We start from the raw sequence: 16,890 nt of genomic DNA, 5'->3' as shown, positions 1-16,890 counted from the left end.
AAGTAGGTCAACGTCCCTCCAGGAAGTCTTCCTTGATTTCCTGGCTGGTCATGGTGTCCCTTTCTCATTCCAACTCACGGCATTTTACTGGAACTCAGTGTCCTCTTTAGATTTGATTGCGGATGAGGCTAGAGTCTTATCTAATCCTTCTGTCTCCCTTTAGCGTGCTAGCACTTCACTCTGCACACAACAGATGCTGAATAAACATTTATAAGTCGAAGTTCCTTCAATTCAACAAGCATTTACCAAGCACTTACCAAGGTTACTTCTTTATTTTCAATTAAATTTTTGCAAAAGTTCACCCAAAGGAAGGGTGTCCCCAAATTAGACTTAAATAAGGTTGAAAGGCAGAGACGTTGAAATGTAAAGATGAGGCCCTTTCAGGTAGAAAGCCCTCAATATCTTAGCCAGGGTCAGAGGTTGGAATAGCCCGAATACAAATGATGAGGCCAAGGAGAGACAATGAACCTGTCCTAGGGCAGAAACTGCCACTATAATTTTGTCCCCAGTCACTCATTTGCATAAGACCCAATGGGAATCTGGGAAGTTTAGCTTGGTTGATCATCATAAATAAAAGTGGAGTCCAAAACTGAAGGAAATCTCCCTTTGCACCAAGAAGAGTTGTTGAATAGGAGGAGAAAGACCTTTCCCATCACCTCTGCCTGGAGGTGACAAGTGCCAGGACTGGTATTCTGAGGGAGCCAAATAGGAGAAGCCTCTGCCAATTGGAGGTTAAAGGGCATTGCCCACGCCCCCAAAAAGCTCCCTGTTGCACTAGACTTGAAAAGAGCAATGTAACTCCCACTGTGCCACAGACTATTAAACCTGATGGATAGGGAGCCAGCCTAGAAGCTGACTGACCCAGCCAGCTGAGATCCCTTGCCCTGCAAGAAACCTGCCCAGCTGATACCCGAGCAACTCATCCATTACCCACATCATGCCCTAGAGCAAACTTCATGTGCACCCTCTAGACCAGGGGTTCTCAACCTTTTTCTGTGTCATGAACCCCTTTGGCAGTTTGGTGAAGCCTCCTCTGAATACTCTTTTTAAATGAATGAAATAAAATACATAATATCACCAATGATACAGATAAAATTGAAATATGTAATCAAAATATTTTTTTAAAAATTACAGATACCAGGTTTAGAATTTCTGCTCTAGCAAAAGAAAGGATACCAAGGCCTTAAAGTTCCAAAGTCATGTATTGCCTTGACTATGTATGTTCCCTATATGTATGCCTCACTATCAGTGTATGTAAGTTTGTGCCCATTCTTCCCTACACCACAGACTCTATGTGTAGTTGCAGGAGAGGATGTTTTGGGTAAATTCTTTTTGAGTACTGTTACTGCTATGCCATTTGAGTAAAGATGCCTTTACTGGGACATGAGTATACTGGCTGATTGTTAAGGGGACGTGCACTGGTGGGACTTGTGAATTACACGACTAGAAGAAAAGCTCCCCACAAGGTTACCCCTAGAATCTTGAGAGTAGTAGCAATCATTCATCTGGGGACCCAGCCTGTGCATATAAGCTGGAGGTGGGAGCCCAGAGGGTATGCACCACTAACAATTAGAGCTGTCCCAAAGTGGAAGGGGATGCCCTTGGGAGGTAATAGGTTTCATTTCAGTAGAAATCATTGAGCAAAGGCTGTATAAGCATTTATTGGGTGCATTGTAGGGGAGATCCTTATCCAGGTATTGGCTGGTCTAGATGGCCTCTGAGGTCTTTTCCATTTCTGAGAGTCTGTGAGTTGTGTCCCTGAGGGCAGAGACTCTGTCATAGCCATCCCTCTGGGTCCCTCAGTGCTCAGGGCAGGGGTCACAAAGAGTCAGAGAAGACTGGTACATTATATTCTGAAAGTTATTTCTCTATTTCATTTGTGTTCTCTGATTAGCACATGAGTGTGCATAGTAGATTCTAACAAATTTTTTATTTCTTCTGGTTTTGTTATGATTTTCCTTTGTTCATTTGCTATTTTATTGACTTCATTTTCTGCTCTCTTTGTTTTGATCAGGTTAAGTAAAGCTTTATCATTTTGTTAGTTTTTTTAAAAAACCTTTAATTTTATTTATCATTTTATGGTCTTTTTTTCTCACTATTTCTCCTCTAATTGTCAATACCTCATTTTTGTGCTTTCTTTAGGTTTGTTCATTTGTTGGATTTCTAAATTTTTAAATGAATATTATTAATTAAGCCCCTCCTTTTGTTTTGTTTTGTTAATGTATGTTTGTAAGAGATCTGATTTTTCTCCTGTGAAGTGCTTTAGCTGAATTCCAGAAATGCAGATATTTATTTCATCATTTTCTTTCATTTAATTATTGTTTCTCTGATTTGTTCTTTGACCTGCTTATTATTTAGGATTTCATTATTTAGTCTTCATTTGGGGTTTCAGCTTTGACATTCAATATTCCAAACTAAGACCATTCCAGCTCTGACATTCTTTGCTCTAAACTTCCTCCCAGCTCTGATACTGTTACTAAGCCTATTTCTAATTCCTACATATTGTGTTCTAAGCTCCCTCCTAGCTCTGACATATTGCAGTACAAATTCATATAGCCCATTGTGCCCTGCATGCATTAGACATTTAACAAATGTTGAATGAATTGATAGCTGTTCAGGACCTGTTTGAATCCCCATGCAAATCTTTCACTGGAATTGATCAGAATGTTCCAAAGGTAATTCTGTTGAGGTACTCAGAGTTAGACCAATGGACAGGAGAGCTGAAGCTAGGGCTTCCTCGGGTAGCATCTGGCTTTGCGTGGAGTTCTGGCCTAAAAAGGAGTTTGCGCCAGGGTTCACACTTGCTTAGGAATAGTGCTCTGACACCATATGACCACTGGGGGTCAGCAGAGGGTTTCAATTTAATTCAATAAACATTTATTAGGGCAGCTAGGTGGTACAGGGGATAGTGCTGAACCTGGAGTCAGAAAGACCTGAGTTCAAATCCAGCCTCACACACTTACTAGCTGTATGACCCTGGGCGAGTCACTTAATCATTTGCTCTAGTTCCTCATCTGTAAAATGAGCTGGAGAAGGAAATGGCAAACCACTCCAGTATCTTTGCCAAGAAAACCCCAAATGGGCTCAAGAAAGGTTGGACACGACAGAAAAAAAAAACCAATAGAACAACAGAAAACATTTATTAAGTGCCTACTATGTGCCAGGTATTTTGCCAAACTCTGGGGCTACAAAAAGAGGCAAAAGACAGTCCTTGCCCTCAAGGAGCTTCCAATCTAATGTCTTTAGGTGCTTAACCAGGTGGGTGACCTTCAAGGTCATCTAATCTAATCCCAAAATTTTACCGATGAGAAAACTGAAGCCCAGAGAGGTTAATTTACTTGCTCAGGGTAGTAAGTGGCAGAGCTGGGGTCAGATGATGCCTAACTCAATCCTCTCTCTTTTCATTGCCCCACATTTCCTCCAGTAGAAATGGGTTCACCACGCCTTCAACCTCACCTCTAAAGAAAGGGCTGAATTTACCACTTATTGACCACCTTGATCTTCATTTATTTTTTTCTTTCAAAATCAACATCCACTCATTGACCATTGGGCTGCATTGTATAGTGGAAAGAGCAATCCAAGGACCTGTGTTCAGATCCTGATTCTGACGCTTATTACCTATAAGATCTCAGGCAAGTCACTAACCTCTCTAGGCCTCAGTTTGTCCATCTGTGAAATGAGAGGATTGAACTCAATAGTTTCTGAGATACTTTCCAGGGCTAGATACATGAGTGTAAGCCTAATAGCAAAGCCTAAGAGATAAAACAGGGTCATGGAAAGAGACCCATAAACTATGAGCCGTTGTTTTCTCAACTGTAAAATGGGAATGAGGTTCTTCCTATTGAGAGGATCCAATGGGGTCATAAATACAAAAAATGCTTTTTACAATGTAAAATGCTGCATGAATGTTTCTATGATTGTCACATTGCCTTCTCCTCCTACCTCTTGAATTGCCCCTTCTCAGTCTCCTTTGCTGTATCACCATCCTGCCTACTAAATAGTGCATCCCCAAGATTCTGTTCTGAGCCTCCTTTTCTCCCCCACTTGGTGTCTCATCTGCTCTCAAGAACTAATTTTTCCTCTCTATGAAGAAGATTCCAAAATCCATCCATCTAGCTAGCTCAACTCTCTCTCCTGAAGTGTCATCTCTCACCAACTACCTGTTGGGCATTTCCACCTGGATGTTTGGCAGGCCTTTTAAACTCAGCAACCCCATCCCAGAATTTATAATCTCTCTCCCCCACCCCCACCACCCAAATACATCCTTCCTCCAAAATTCCCCATTTCTGTAGGGGGCACCATCTTTGTCCCAGTCATCCAGGTTCACAACTTCCTAGTTATCCTGACGTTTTTCTACTCCTTCCAGCACCCTATCGTCTTGTTCATCTTACCTCTGAAATATCTCTTGAATTTGTCTCTCTGTCCATCATAGAGCTCTTTCCTAATTTGCTTTCTTGCTTCCCAATCTCTCCCTCATCCATTCTATCTTCCACACAGCTGCCAAATCGATTCTCTTAAATCACCTATCACTCTCTTACTCCAAAGTCTTTAAAGGATCCCTACCGCCTCTGGGATATTTTGTTTGTGTTTCTGTTTTTACCCGATCTAAATCCTTTAGTATAGGGAGTTCCTGGTGAAGAGAGCTCACCTCTTCAGAACTTACACCCAGGAGACCCCACGAGTCTACCCAGCGCTTGGCACAGTGCCTGGCATATAGTGAGCGATTAATAAATGTTTATTCGTTTGACTGATTAATTGATTGATTAATGTCCCAGGCAAGGCCCCCTTTGCTTCGTAAAGCCAATCCTGGGAGTCCACAAGAGTTAAAATCAAGAAACTTCGCCAATGGCTGAGTCATAGGTCCGAGGGGTCACCCCCCACCCTTTCCCCAATTATTAGACTCGACTTCCAGCTCAGAGTTGCTCTCGGGAATTCCGGCTTAGAGAGAAAACTACTCCCCTTACCCTTCCCCGTCCTCTCGGTGCCTGCTGTGGCCGAGACCCCTCCACTCACTCCCAGGAAGGTATCAGCAGACTGACTGCTTGTACTCCCCTCTCCTTCCCCTCCCGGGAGTCTCCGGGCTCGGTGTGCGACTCTGGAGAAGCTCCTCCCTCCCTGCGGATCCCTGCCTACTGCAGTTCAGTGGAAAGGTTCCAGCTCCGGAGTCCGAGGGCGTGAATTCCTATCTTACTTCTCATTCGCTCTCTAATTGCACGTCACCTTGGACGAGTCATTTAATTACATTGTATTCTGCGGGGAGGGTCTCATCCAAGATCACTGCTTTACAGCTCTGTGCCGCCCCCACTCCAACCCGCTCCCCTCCCCCATGACCCTGGGGGAGTGCACGGCCCCCTGACCTGGAAGTCTAGAAGATCCCTGGTTAGCTGTGTGACCTAGGGCTAGTCACTTCACCCCGCCCCTCAGGCCTCTTCTCTAACGGGAAGGTACCTGTGGTTCTTTCTGGTTCTAGACCGACGAACTTGGAGATCAGTTTGAATCCCATGTGGGCTTTGTAAATAACTAAGATCTCAATAACATCTAAGACCATGACCCTAGAAATTCAAGTCCTCTCTGGGGCCTTGTTTCTATATCTCTAAAACTGGGGAGGGGGGTTGGGGTTTGGAGTTGGATTAGGTGACTTCTGAGGTTCCAGCCAATAATCAATAATTAATAAAAATGTATTAAGCATCTACTCTGTACCGGGCACTTCCAGCTGTAGATCTACGATGTGATTTAGGGGTGGGGAGGGAGGCCCAGCTTTGGTCCCCCTTTCTTATATTGCCTTCCAGCCCTACCAGCCCAAGTAATGATAGCCCTCTCCCCTTTCCAGACCTCACAGCTGGTCGCTGTGATGGAGCTGGACTTCACTGGAGGACAATGTGTATGCAACGAACTTTCTAAAAGTGTCCCCTAACTGGACTATTCAGGGAAATCTTAGACAAATCATCTCACTTCTCTGGACCTCTTTTTTTTTTTAACTCCTCAGAATTTTGCACAATGCCTAGCACATAGTAGATGCTTAATAAATGTTTATTGAATGAATTGAATGACTGAATGGGCCTCAGTTTTCTCATCTAGAATATGGAAGAGGTTGGACTAAGTCCCTTCCAATCCTGCATCAATGATATATTACCTACTTGGTGATTTGATGCATTTTCAAAGGGATTTTCCTAAAACAGGTCTTGCCATGTCACCTGACTTTTCCTATTTTCCTAGGATCAAATGCTTGACTTTTAAAACCCTTCACAACCTGGCCCTAGCCTGCCTTTCCAGTCTTCTTATATTTGACTCTACCTTCTGGGAACACTCGCCCTCTTGCATTTTGTTATCTACCACACTCCAATCTCCCACCTCCGTGACTTTGCACTGCCTCCAACCCATGCTTTATGCTCTGCCTCTTAAACTTTGACTTCCCCTGACTTGCTTCAGGGCTGATCTCATGTCTGGGGGGAGCCCCTGGCCAGTCCCCATGGCAGCTAGTAGGCACTTAATAAATGGTTGATTGACTCTGATTGATATTTATGTTAAATTCAATCCACAACCATTAATTTCATAGTAAATGCCAGGCACTATGAAAAACACTGAGCATATTTTAAAAAGGGCAAAAAGCCAATTCCTGCCCTCAAGGAGCTTTCATTCTAATGGAGACAACATGTAAATAACCAGCACATAAAATATATATACCGAGTAGAAGGAAGGTAGTCTCTGAGGGGAAATATTAGCAGCTGGGGGAACTGGAAAACAGCCTCATGTAGAAGGTGGGATTTGAGCTGAATCTTCAAATATGCCAAGGAAAGTAAGATGGAAAATATTCCAGGCTTGGGGACCAGCCAGGGTGACAGCAAGGAGCTGGGAGATGTAGCTTCCCTATATTTGAGGAACTACAAGTTGGCTGGTGTCTCTGATAAGAGTTCTTGGAGACAAAAGAAAGCGAAAGGTGTAGGAAGGCTGGGAAGGTCAGAGGACCTTTACATGACAAACCAGAAATGTCACAAAGCATTCTATTAAGTACAAATTGTGTTCCTGGTAGGTACTTTCCAACTGCTTGGGGGGAGGAAAGTTACCAGAGAGCTTGATTCGACTTGCAAAGGGCCCTGGGGAAGCCAGACATAGCTACCCTGAAAGAATAAGGAAGGAAATTTGTCTTTTCCTAGGGAATTTAAAATATAATCAGTTCTTCTGATGATATGATAATATGTAAGGCTTTTCTCTGCATGGACCAAACCCTTAACCAATGGCTGCTAAGCCTCAAGGACTGATTGATCAGTCTCCTAACTTCGTACCACCTTCCTTTGATTTTTGTTTTTTCTTCTCAAAAGATTATGAAAAGCTCAGCCTTGCCGTGATTCAGAGAGCAGCCTACTTCATGACCCTAAAATTGTATTTGAAATACTTCCTCTCTTATAGCTTTTAAGTAACAAAGAACAATAATACCTTGGCTAAGAGAGACAAACCGGAGGAGGAAATAAATCCTTCCACTTTGGGGGCCTTCTGATTTCTTCCTGGTTGGTAGGAGACCTCCACCTCTGCTCTCATATGCAGCTCTTTGGAAGTCTAAGAGTTGCTGGGGAGAGGTTAATTGACTAGCCTGGGGTCACACGGCTCTCTTGGGAGTCGGAGGCTAGGCTCGGAAAGCTAGCCCCTCTATCCATTCTACTAAATTACTTCTGGATTACATAGTAATTTAAAGAAGAGAGGATTGTACCTGGGTGCATAGTAAGTGCTTTAATAAATGTTTGTTGGTTGATGATTTGGGGGAATCAGAAAAGGTACCAGAACCTTGCTTTGAATGACTCCTTAGGGATTCTGAGGGGAGAGTGCTTTCCATACTTGGGCCAGCCTTTGTAAAGGCTTGGAATGTTGAGATGGGATATCCTATAGGGGAAACAACCAGATTAGAAGGGAGTGCCTTAGAAATAACATTAAATAATTATTGATGAAGCAATTGTGATATGTGGTAGGTGATCCTGTCAACAATCCAAAGCAGTTGTGATTTGTGGTAGGTGGTCCTGTCAACAGCCCGGGAAGGGATTTAAAAGGCTTGGTTGAAGATTTTTGGAAGGGAATGACCCAATTCAGATCTGTGATTTAGGGAGATAGTTGTATAGAGATTGGGTTGATAAGAGGAGTTCTTAATCTGGGCCTTTCCTACTTTTTCAATCTTCTTCCACCTCATTCCCTTTCATACCCTCTGTGACCCAGGGACCATTGATCTCTTGGCTCTTCCTCCAACCAGAAACTCCATCTCCTGGCTCCAGGTATTTTCCCCAGTTGTCCCCCCTCCCCCTCCACCCCCCATGCCTGGAACACTCTGTTTCCTCATCTCTGTCTCCTTGCTCCCCTGGCTTCCTTCAAGTCTCACCTAAGACCCCACCTTCTACAAGAAGCTTTTCTTAGCCCCCTTTAATGCTAGTGCCTGTCCTCATTGATTATCTCAAATTTATCCTGCATATATCTTGTTTGTACATGACCCTATGGCATCTCCTCCATTCGATTCTGAGCTCCTTGAGGTCAGGAACTGTTTTTTAAGTATTCTTTGCACCTCCAAGGCTTTCTTAGCACAGTACCTGGTACATGTTTGTTGACTTGGGGTCTCCATTTTATTTTTTCATATTTTGATAAACTATATTTCAACACAACTGGTTTCCTCTGTGATCCTACGTATTTTGTTTTATTCATGTAAAGACATTCTGTGAATATAGTAGTCTACATTCTGTAGAATGGGTATTTGGGGACTAAAATTCAGACCAATTGGTTGTTGTCCTTCATTCTCAAAGAGGACCAAAATGACATCACAATGTTGGAGTCAAGGTACAGTGTGTTCAACTGGCTGACAGAAAACCTGTGTTTTCTTGTTCTTAATTAGTAGGCCCAAATTAGCACAAGCAGCAGAGAACCAATCCATACTTCATTGCATCTTAGACTCAGAGGCTGCATGGAGTGCATAATCATGTTCGAACAAAAAGTCGAGCATCACCTCTTTCTCCATTTTAGTCTTGGCTTGTAGCCTTTTCAAGTTAAATAATTGACCATCAATGTGGTAGCTGATCTTGGTGTTCTTTTTTTCCTCGTTGAAGGCATCTAACAACAACAAAAGGGACTGGTGCTAGATATTCAGAGGGAACAAAAGAGATACAAGCTATGATTAGGGAGTAGAATTAACAAGACTTGGCAAATGATTGGATATATAGGCCCCAGGTGAAGGAGAGGGAAGAATAGAAAACCGGCTCCACAGTTGTGAACCTGGATGACTTTCCAGAGTTGGTGTCCTTGGAGAGATGGGGTCAGTCCATCAGTCAATAAACTAGCATTTATTAAGTACCTTCTATATACTAGGCACTGTGCTAAGGGAGGGAGGGAAGGAGACAAAGACAATCCCTGTTCTCATGGAACTGCAGACCAATAGGGGAGACAAGATGCAAACAGCTATGAACAAACAAGATACAGACAGGAGAAACTGAGGCAGATGACATAGTCAGACCTGTTTCTTTAGGAAAACTACAGTTATCCCTCCACATCGAGGGGGCTTATGGGCATGGCACCCCTGAGATCTGGAAAATCCCATAAATGTTTTTGGCCGTTCCTTTGTATCGAGGAAATATGAGCTTTTTCTTTTTCTTCTTTAGGATGCTGATATCATACAATGCTATACACACATTTTATGCATTTCTGAGTTTCTAAACTTTTTCTGTGTCGTCTGTTGGCTTTTGCATGTTGTCTGTGTCTTCCTCGAAACTCCCAAGAAATTCCCTTTTAATTTCTTATGCCGACCCTTGATATATAGAAAACTTTTTTTGGGAAAATCGAAATGTAAAAGGGGTAACTGTATTATTTCAATTTTGGACATACTGAGTTATGTCTTAGGCTCCTTCTAAGTTACTGGAGGCATCCAGAAGCTTAAATGAGCAAATTTGTGTAAAGTAAATAATAATAAATAGAGTAAAAAACTGGCTATTTTTACTATTGATAGCCACTCCTAATTATCTAGAGAAAGTTCCTTCTCCAAGCCTCTTTCTTTCACTCAGTTAAGTGGGTACTATAAAAACAAATGAACAAACTCAGCCGTTTCTCCCCTTCCCATCCCCCTCCCCGCCAGGGACTGGGAGTGCTTCGGGGAAAGTCTTTGTTATGCGAAAGCTCCCAGGTCCAAATGATCAATTCTTTATTCCAGTTCTTATCTCCCAACCCCCTGGGTGCCCCTTCCCCTTCCTCCCCCTCTCCTGGGAGGTGCTTCTCTCTCCCCATCCCCTCCATGCTTGGGTGGAGAGGAAGACACCTAACCTGGAACTTCTTCTACTCTGCTCCACTACATTCTCTCCTCCCCAGTCCTGGAGGACCGAGCTACAGATCCAGGATTCTCAAGAACTCACAGGTCTAGTGGAAGTCTGGAACTAGGTAATCTTTTTGTAGGTTTTTTAATTTGATTTCTAAAGGCAGGATTCCCCCAAACCCTGGAGAAGCTTGGAGGTGGGAAACCTTTTGTTAAGGTTATATTGGGGTTCAATGACATGGTATTGACAGTAGCCTGACTGTGTGAGCATTCGAGTCTGACAAAACTTGGTGGATTCTTGGGGTAAATAGAGGAAGCTGGGGGCGGGGCAGCAGGATCTCACTGATCTCTTCTTTGCCCCTGTTGCCCTAAGTTTCCCTTGGTTTGGGCAGAGACTGGGAGGGTTTGGGGGAGATGTCTGCACTCATTCCTATACTTGGCCACCCTCTCATCCCTTTTTCCAACTACTTATTCTTGAGGGCTATGTTTCTGATGACTAGGTAAAGATCTGGAAGGTATGGAGGAAAACAGAAACTTTCTTTCCTCTGCCATTATGGGTTGGATGCTTCTTCCTTTCCAATGAAAGGTTTAGACCTTGGTGGTGATAATGGCCAAAAAACTCCTCATCACTGCCTTCCTCTCTGAGACTAGTCTTGTGAGTGTCTTGGAGAGCTCTCCATCTGGCAGCTGTCCCAGACCCTTACTGTGCTGGAGAAGGATGGGGCAGAGAAATGAGGGGAAGGATATGAAATATTGGGATACCTTATGCACTTTCTATATAGTGAGAGAAAGGAAGTGAATGAACTTTTAAGCTCCTACCAGGCACTGTGCTAAGCACTTTACAAATCTCATGTGAGCCTCACAATAACCCTGGGAAGTAGTTGCTGGTATTAGCCCTATTTCACAGTTGAGGAAACTGAGGCAGATAGAGGTTCAGTGACTTGCCCAGGGTCACACATCTAATGTTTGAGGCTAGTTTGGAACTCAGGGTCTTCCTGACTAGCGTCTAGAACTCTATCCACTGTGCCATACATTATCTGCCATCATAGCCCGAACATCATATCTCCAGGCTCTCTATACCTTTCAAGCTCAGAGGAAGCTCATTTCTTGGTTTTCTGAAAACTGTTAGAGAAAGCATAAGAAGAGGATCCCTTTCTTGTATGGATTAGTCTGGATGGCCGCAAAGCCAACGGGCCCCAAAGGGCCAACTCTGAGTGCCTGTGATTCTGGAAGTAGAATTTCTTGGTTTTAAGGAGATTTTATTAAAAGGAGGCCAGCCCAAGGAAAGAAAAAAGAATAGAATTCCCTAGGGCTTTAATGGGATTTTTTTTTTTCAAATTAGGGAAGTTAATGGAGTGAGGGGGTGGGGCCAACTCCAGGAAAATTGGGTGGATTTCTGCTCTGGTATATTCAGCTAACTCTGTTTTCCTTATTGCCTCTCAATAGGCTTCAGGGACTTTCTCTTTCCTTGGTTCTTGAATGGAGGGAGCAAGGTGTGCCTTAGAGACTGGGGCACTATCTCCCCGTGTGGTGACGACTGAGAAGCTAGAGATGCCAGTGCCGATGGCTGCATCCCCCTGGGCTCCACTGGAAGGAGCTGAGCCCCAGGTGGTGAACACAGAGGAAGATTGCACCCAGGAGCAGGAGAACACCTCCAACCCTGAGAACCTCCAGCATGACGGGGTGCAAGAGGATAACTTTCAACAGAGGTTTAGACGCTTCCGTTACAAGGATGCCGCTGGACCCCGTCAGCTGCTTCAGCATCTCCGAGAGCTCTCCCGAAGGTGGCTGGACCCAGCGGTTCACACAAAGGAGCAGATTATAGAATTGCTTGTGCAGGAACAGTTCCGGGCCATCTTGCCTGAGGAACTCCGACCCTTAATCCAGGAAAAGAAGACAGATGTTCGAATCACTGGGTAAGATGCCTCCCACGGAAAGTGCACAATGCTGTCAAGAAATGGGCCAGGTCCTTGCTGATGCCAGCGTGAGGTGGATTTGAGCTACTATTTGATGCTTTTTTTGGATCGTTTGAGGTTTTTTAAAAAGTTGCTGAATGCACCTTTTCTTGGATTTCAGACACCATATTAAAATTCGGTTTTGAGTAAGACTTGGTATTGTGGTGATTGTCTGGGTAGGTGCTTACTGCTTTGGGAAAGGTGAAGTAATACTGGGTGGTGGAGTGGGTAGGCTAAAGATTAGGACTCTATTGCTACTTTGAGTTGGGAGAGATAAAATGGTCTAGACCGTTTTCTTAATTTTACCCAGTCAGTCAATAAATATTTATTAAGCACCTACCCATATGCTAAGCACTGGCAATAAAAATTTAAAAAATAGAGGCAAAAGACAGTCCCTGCACACCAGGAGCTTACAGTCTAACAATGGGAGACAGCATGTAAACAATTACAAAAAGCCAGCTACTTACAGGATAAAATAGGAGATAATTAAGAGGGAGACTGCATTAGAATTAGGAGGGGTTGGGGAAAACTTGTAGAAGGTGGGATTTAAGGAGCCCAGGTTGGGTGCTACTCTAGGAACCAAGTTATCTTAATCAGGCCTGAATATTTCCATCTGGTGACCTTCCCTCTGGCACTATATCTTTTAGATAAGTAATGGGGACCATTGCAATCCTGGTCTCTTTACTGGGAAGTGTTGGAAGGCAGGAGAGGCCAGGCAGGATGGGCATTCTTAATTTCTGTTCCACCTTATCAAGCACCAAAATTTTGTTATACGTTAATTACATTTCAAAGTGATGCCTTCCTCTGGAAGGGGTCCTGTAAGAGCTAGCAAAAATAGTGAATATTTAAATAGTGCTTACTATGTACTAGGTACTATGCTATGCACTTTACAATTATTTATTATCTCCCTTGTTCCTCAACAACAACCCTGGGAGGTTGGGCTATTGTGATCCCCATTTTACAGATGAGGAAACTGAGGCAAGCAGGTTAAGTAACTTTCCCAGGGCGACAGCTAGTGTCTGAGGCTAGATTTGAACTCTGATCTTCCTGACTCCAGGACTAGCATGCAATCCACTCTGCCACTGAGTTGCCTTCACAAAAATCTCTTTCATTGTTTCTTATATCTCCATTCACACCACTAGGACCTCATCACCTTGACCATTACAATAAACTATTTTTTAAAAATTAAAAGTTCTTTTTCAATTATCTAGCATTTGGGGCAAGAACATTATGAAATGCAAAATAGATAATTTTGATTATATTAAATTGAAAAGTTTTTGCACAAACAAAGCCAATGCAACCAAGATTAGGAGGGAAGCAGAAAACTGGGAAAGAATTTTTATAACCAATGTCTCTGATAAGGGCCTCATTTCTAAAATATATAGAGAACTGAGTCAAATTTATAAGAATACAAGTCATTCCCCAATTGATAAATGGTCAAAGGATATGAACAGGCAGTTTTCAGATAAAGAAATTAAAGCTATCTATAGTCATACAGAAAATGCTCTAAATCACTATTGATTAGAGAAATGCAAATCAAAACGGCTCTGAGGTATCACCTCACACCTATCAGATTGACTAACATGACAAAACAGGAAAATGATAAATGTTGGAAAAGATGTGGGAAAATTGTAGCCTTAATGCATTATTGGTGGAGTTGTGAACTGATCCAACCATTTTGGAGAACAATTTGGAACTATGCCCAAATGTATAAAAATATACATGCCCTTTGACCCAGCAATAGCACTTCTAGGGCTATATCTCAAAGAGATCATACAAATGGGAAAAGGACCCACAGGTACAAAAATATTTATAGCAGCTCTTTTTGTGGTGGCAAAGAATTGGAAAGTGAGGGGATGCCCATCAATTGGGGAATGGCTGAACAAGTTGTGGTATATGAATGTAATGGAATACTATTGTGCTATAAGAAATGATGAGCAGGTGGACTTCAGAAAAACCTGGAAAGACTTGTATGGTCTGATGCTGAGTGAAGTGAACAGAACCAGGAGAATGTTGTACACAGTAACAGACATGGTGTGCAATAACTAATTTTATCAAAGCTAGTTGATAGACTTAGCCCTTCTCAGCAATGCAAGGATCTAAGACATCTCCAGAAGTCTCATGATGGAAAATGCTAACCACATCCAGAGAAAGAACTATGGGGTTGGAATGCAGATCAAAGCACACTATTTGCACTTTTTTTTCTTTCTGTTGTGTTTTGTTTCCTCTTTCGGGTGGTTCCTCCTATTGTTTCTAATTCTTCTTTACAACACCACTAACGTGAAAATATGTTTAATAAGAATGTATATGTAGAGCCTATGTCAGATTGCACGCCATCTCGAGGAGAAAAGGAGAGAAAATTTAAAACTCAGAAGCAAAAAAATAAACTGTGAAAAAAAAATATTGTTTTGAGGTCCAAATGAAATATCAAAAAAAAAAAAAAGAAAAAGAAAAACCCTTGAAACAAAAATAACAATCTAGCAAAAACAAATTGTCAGGTTAGCTATGTCTAAAAATGTCTATCCCATTCTACATTAGTGTATCGCCCCTCTGTCATGAGATGGGGTAGAATTCTTCATTATCTGACTCTGGAATCATGGCTGAGCAATAGACTCTTAATCAGACTTTTAATTGGACTCCCAGGATTGGGTTTCTCTTCCTTCCAATTCATCCTTCACGTAGCATCAAAATAAATTCCTAAAGTTTAGGTCTTACTGTCACTCTCCTGTCCTTGAAGCTCCTGTGGCTCCCTATTGCTATTTTTGATAAAAATCACATTCTTCTATTTGGCTTTTAAAGCCCTTCCCAATCTGCCTCCAACCTTTTTTCTGGGTGAGTATACATTACTCCTTGCAGCTCAGGGAAGCAGCTCAGCTTTCCAGGAAGCTAAAGAAATAGCAGACTTTCCCAGGAATAAGCCTGGGGTCTGGGGAATGGCTTAACTACTTCCAGACAGAATTTTTGCCAGAACTGGTCATTAATAATAATAATAGGTAGCACATATATAGCGCTTACTATGTGCCAGGCATGGTGTTAAGCATTTTACAATTATTATCTCATTTAGTCTTCACAACAACCCTTTGAAGTAGGTGCTATTTATGATCCCAATTTTAAGATAAACTGAGGCAGGCAGAGATTAAGTGACTTGCCCAAGGTCACACACCTATTAAGTGTCTGACAGGCACATCTGAATTCATCTCCCTGATTCTAGGCTCAGCGCTCTGGGTGCTATGGCGCCACCTAGCTGCCTTTTGGAAGTCCAGCTCAGGGCTGTACAGACAGGAGAAGGCAGAAATAGGCTCTCCCTAGGCCACAGGTCGGCTGAAGGCAGCTCAGACTGGCTCCAAAGAGCTGATTGTTAAAATTTCAGGAGGGAACACTTACACCTCTTGTTATTGTCCTACTCTTTGTGACCCCATTTGGGATTTTCTTGGCAAAAGTACTGGAGTGGTTTGTCATTTCCTTCTCCAGCTCATTTTACAGATGAGGAAACTGAGGCAAACAGGGTGAAGTGACTTACTCAGGGTCACATAGCTAGTAGGTATATGAGGCTGGATTTGAACTCAGGAAGATGAGTCTTCCTGACACCAGGCCCAGGGCTCTGTGCACCATGGCGCCACCTAGTGACCATTTACACCTCAGTAATAGACAAATGCTACACATCAAAGCCTGATTTCTTGTTTTGTTGATTGTCTAAACTTTAAAGTGATAGAGTAAATGTAAATAATACAGACTAAATTTAAAAGTATGTACTTAGGGGCAGCTAGGTGGCGCAGTGGACAGAGCACTGGCCTTGGAGTCAGGAGTACCTGAGTTCAAATCCGACCTCAGATACATGACACTCACTAGCTGTGTGACCCAGGGCAAGTCACTTAACCCCAACTGCCTTGCCAAAAAAAAAAAAAGTATGTACTTCCTGCCCCTCTCCCCCATTCCAAGCAGGTTGCCAAGGGTTCAGGTAGGTTACTTGAGCCCACATGATCTCATCCTAGGCTCCTACTGGTGTCAAGGAAGCCAGCTGAGGCAGTGAATAGGGCAGTTCTCAAAGCACTGTCCACAGACCACTGACCCTTCCAGGGGGTCTTGCAGGCCAAAACTGTTCATAATAACATGGAGCTGTTTTCATTTCTAACATGGCAAGCATCAATAAATGTAACCCACACAAACACAAGCTCTTTAAGGGGAGGGGGTGGTCCTCAATTCTGAAGAATGGGAAGGGGTCTGGAGACCAAAAAGTTTGAGAACGGCTGGGATAGAGTATTGACGCTGTGGTCAGGGAAAACTTGTATAGACTTGATGCAAAGTGAAGTGAGTGGAATTAGAACATCTTATAACATCAACATTGTAAAAACGAACAATTTGAAAGATTTAAGGACTCTGATCAGAACAATTATCAATCTTGATTCCAGAGGACCCACTTCCTGACCCAGAAGTGATTAACTAAGGCACAGAATGAGACATGCATTTTTGGAAATTTGCTTTGCTTGCTTATACAGGTTTGCTACAAGATTTTTCTTTTCCAGGAGAAAGGAGAAAAATATGTATTTGATCACTGAGAAAAAATTTAATTTAACAGTAACAATAATAACAGCTAGCACTTGTATACGATTTTAAGGTTTGTAAAGTGCTTTATAAATATCATTTCATTTGATCTTCACAACAGCC

General features: G+C 42.7%; 2 protein-coding genes across 2 annotated transcripts in view; both read left to right on the top strand.

Annotated features, from left to right (window-relative positions):
* The window catches only part of CELA3B (chymotrypsin like elastase family member 3B), a 40,090-nt gene extending 34,912 nt beyond the window's left edge, over positions 1 to 5,178 (top strand). Inside the window, exon 9 of the mRNA XM_027841400.1 lies at positions 4,900 to 5,178. Coding sequence (XP_027697201.1) covers positions 4,900 to 5,178 — 279 coding nt within the window. The remainder of the gene's footprint in view (positions 1 to 4,899) is intronic.
* Positions 5,179 to 11,749: 6,571 nt separating this feature from the next.
* LOC114027361 (SCAN domain-containing protein 1-like) lies at positions 11,750 to 12,340 on the top strand. The gene has a single exon (XM_027841352.1). The coding sequence runs from the start codon at positions 11,750 to 11,752 to the stop codon at positions 12,188 to 12,190; it is 441 nt and encodes a 146-aa protein (XP_027697153.1). The 3' UTR covers positions 12,191 to 12,340.
* Positions 12,341 to 16,890: the final 4,550 nt, after the last annotated feature.

Source organism: Vombatus ursinus, unplaced genomic scaffold, assembly GCF_900497805.2.
Source record: "Vombatus ursinus unplaced genomic scaffold, bare-nosed wombat genome assembly UNPS02014859.1, whole genome shotgun sequence".
NCBI lineage: Eukaryota > Metazoa > Chordata > Mammalia > Diprotodontia > Vombatidae > Vombatus > Vombatus ursinus.
The sequence above is the reverse complement of the archived record's forward strand: the minus strand, read 5'-3'. Positions and strand labels throughout refer to the sequence as shown.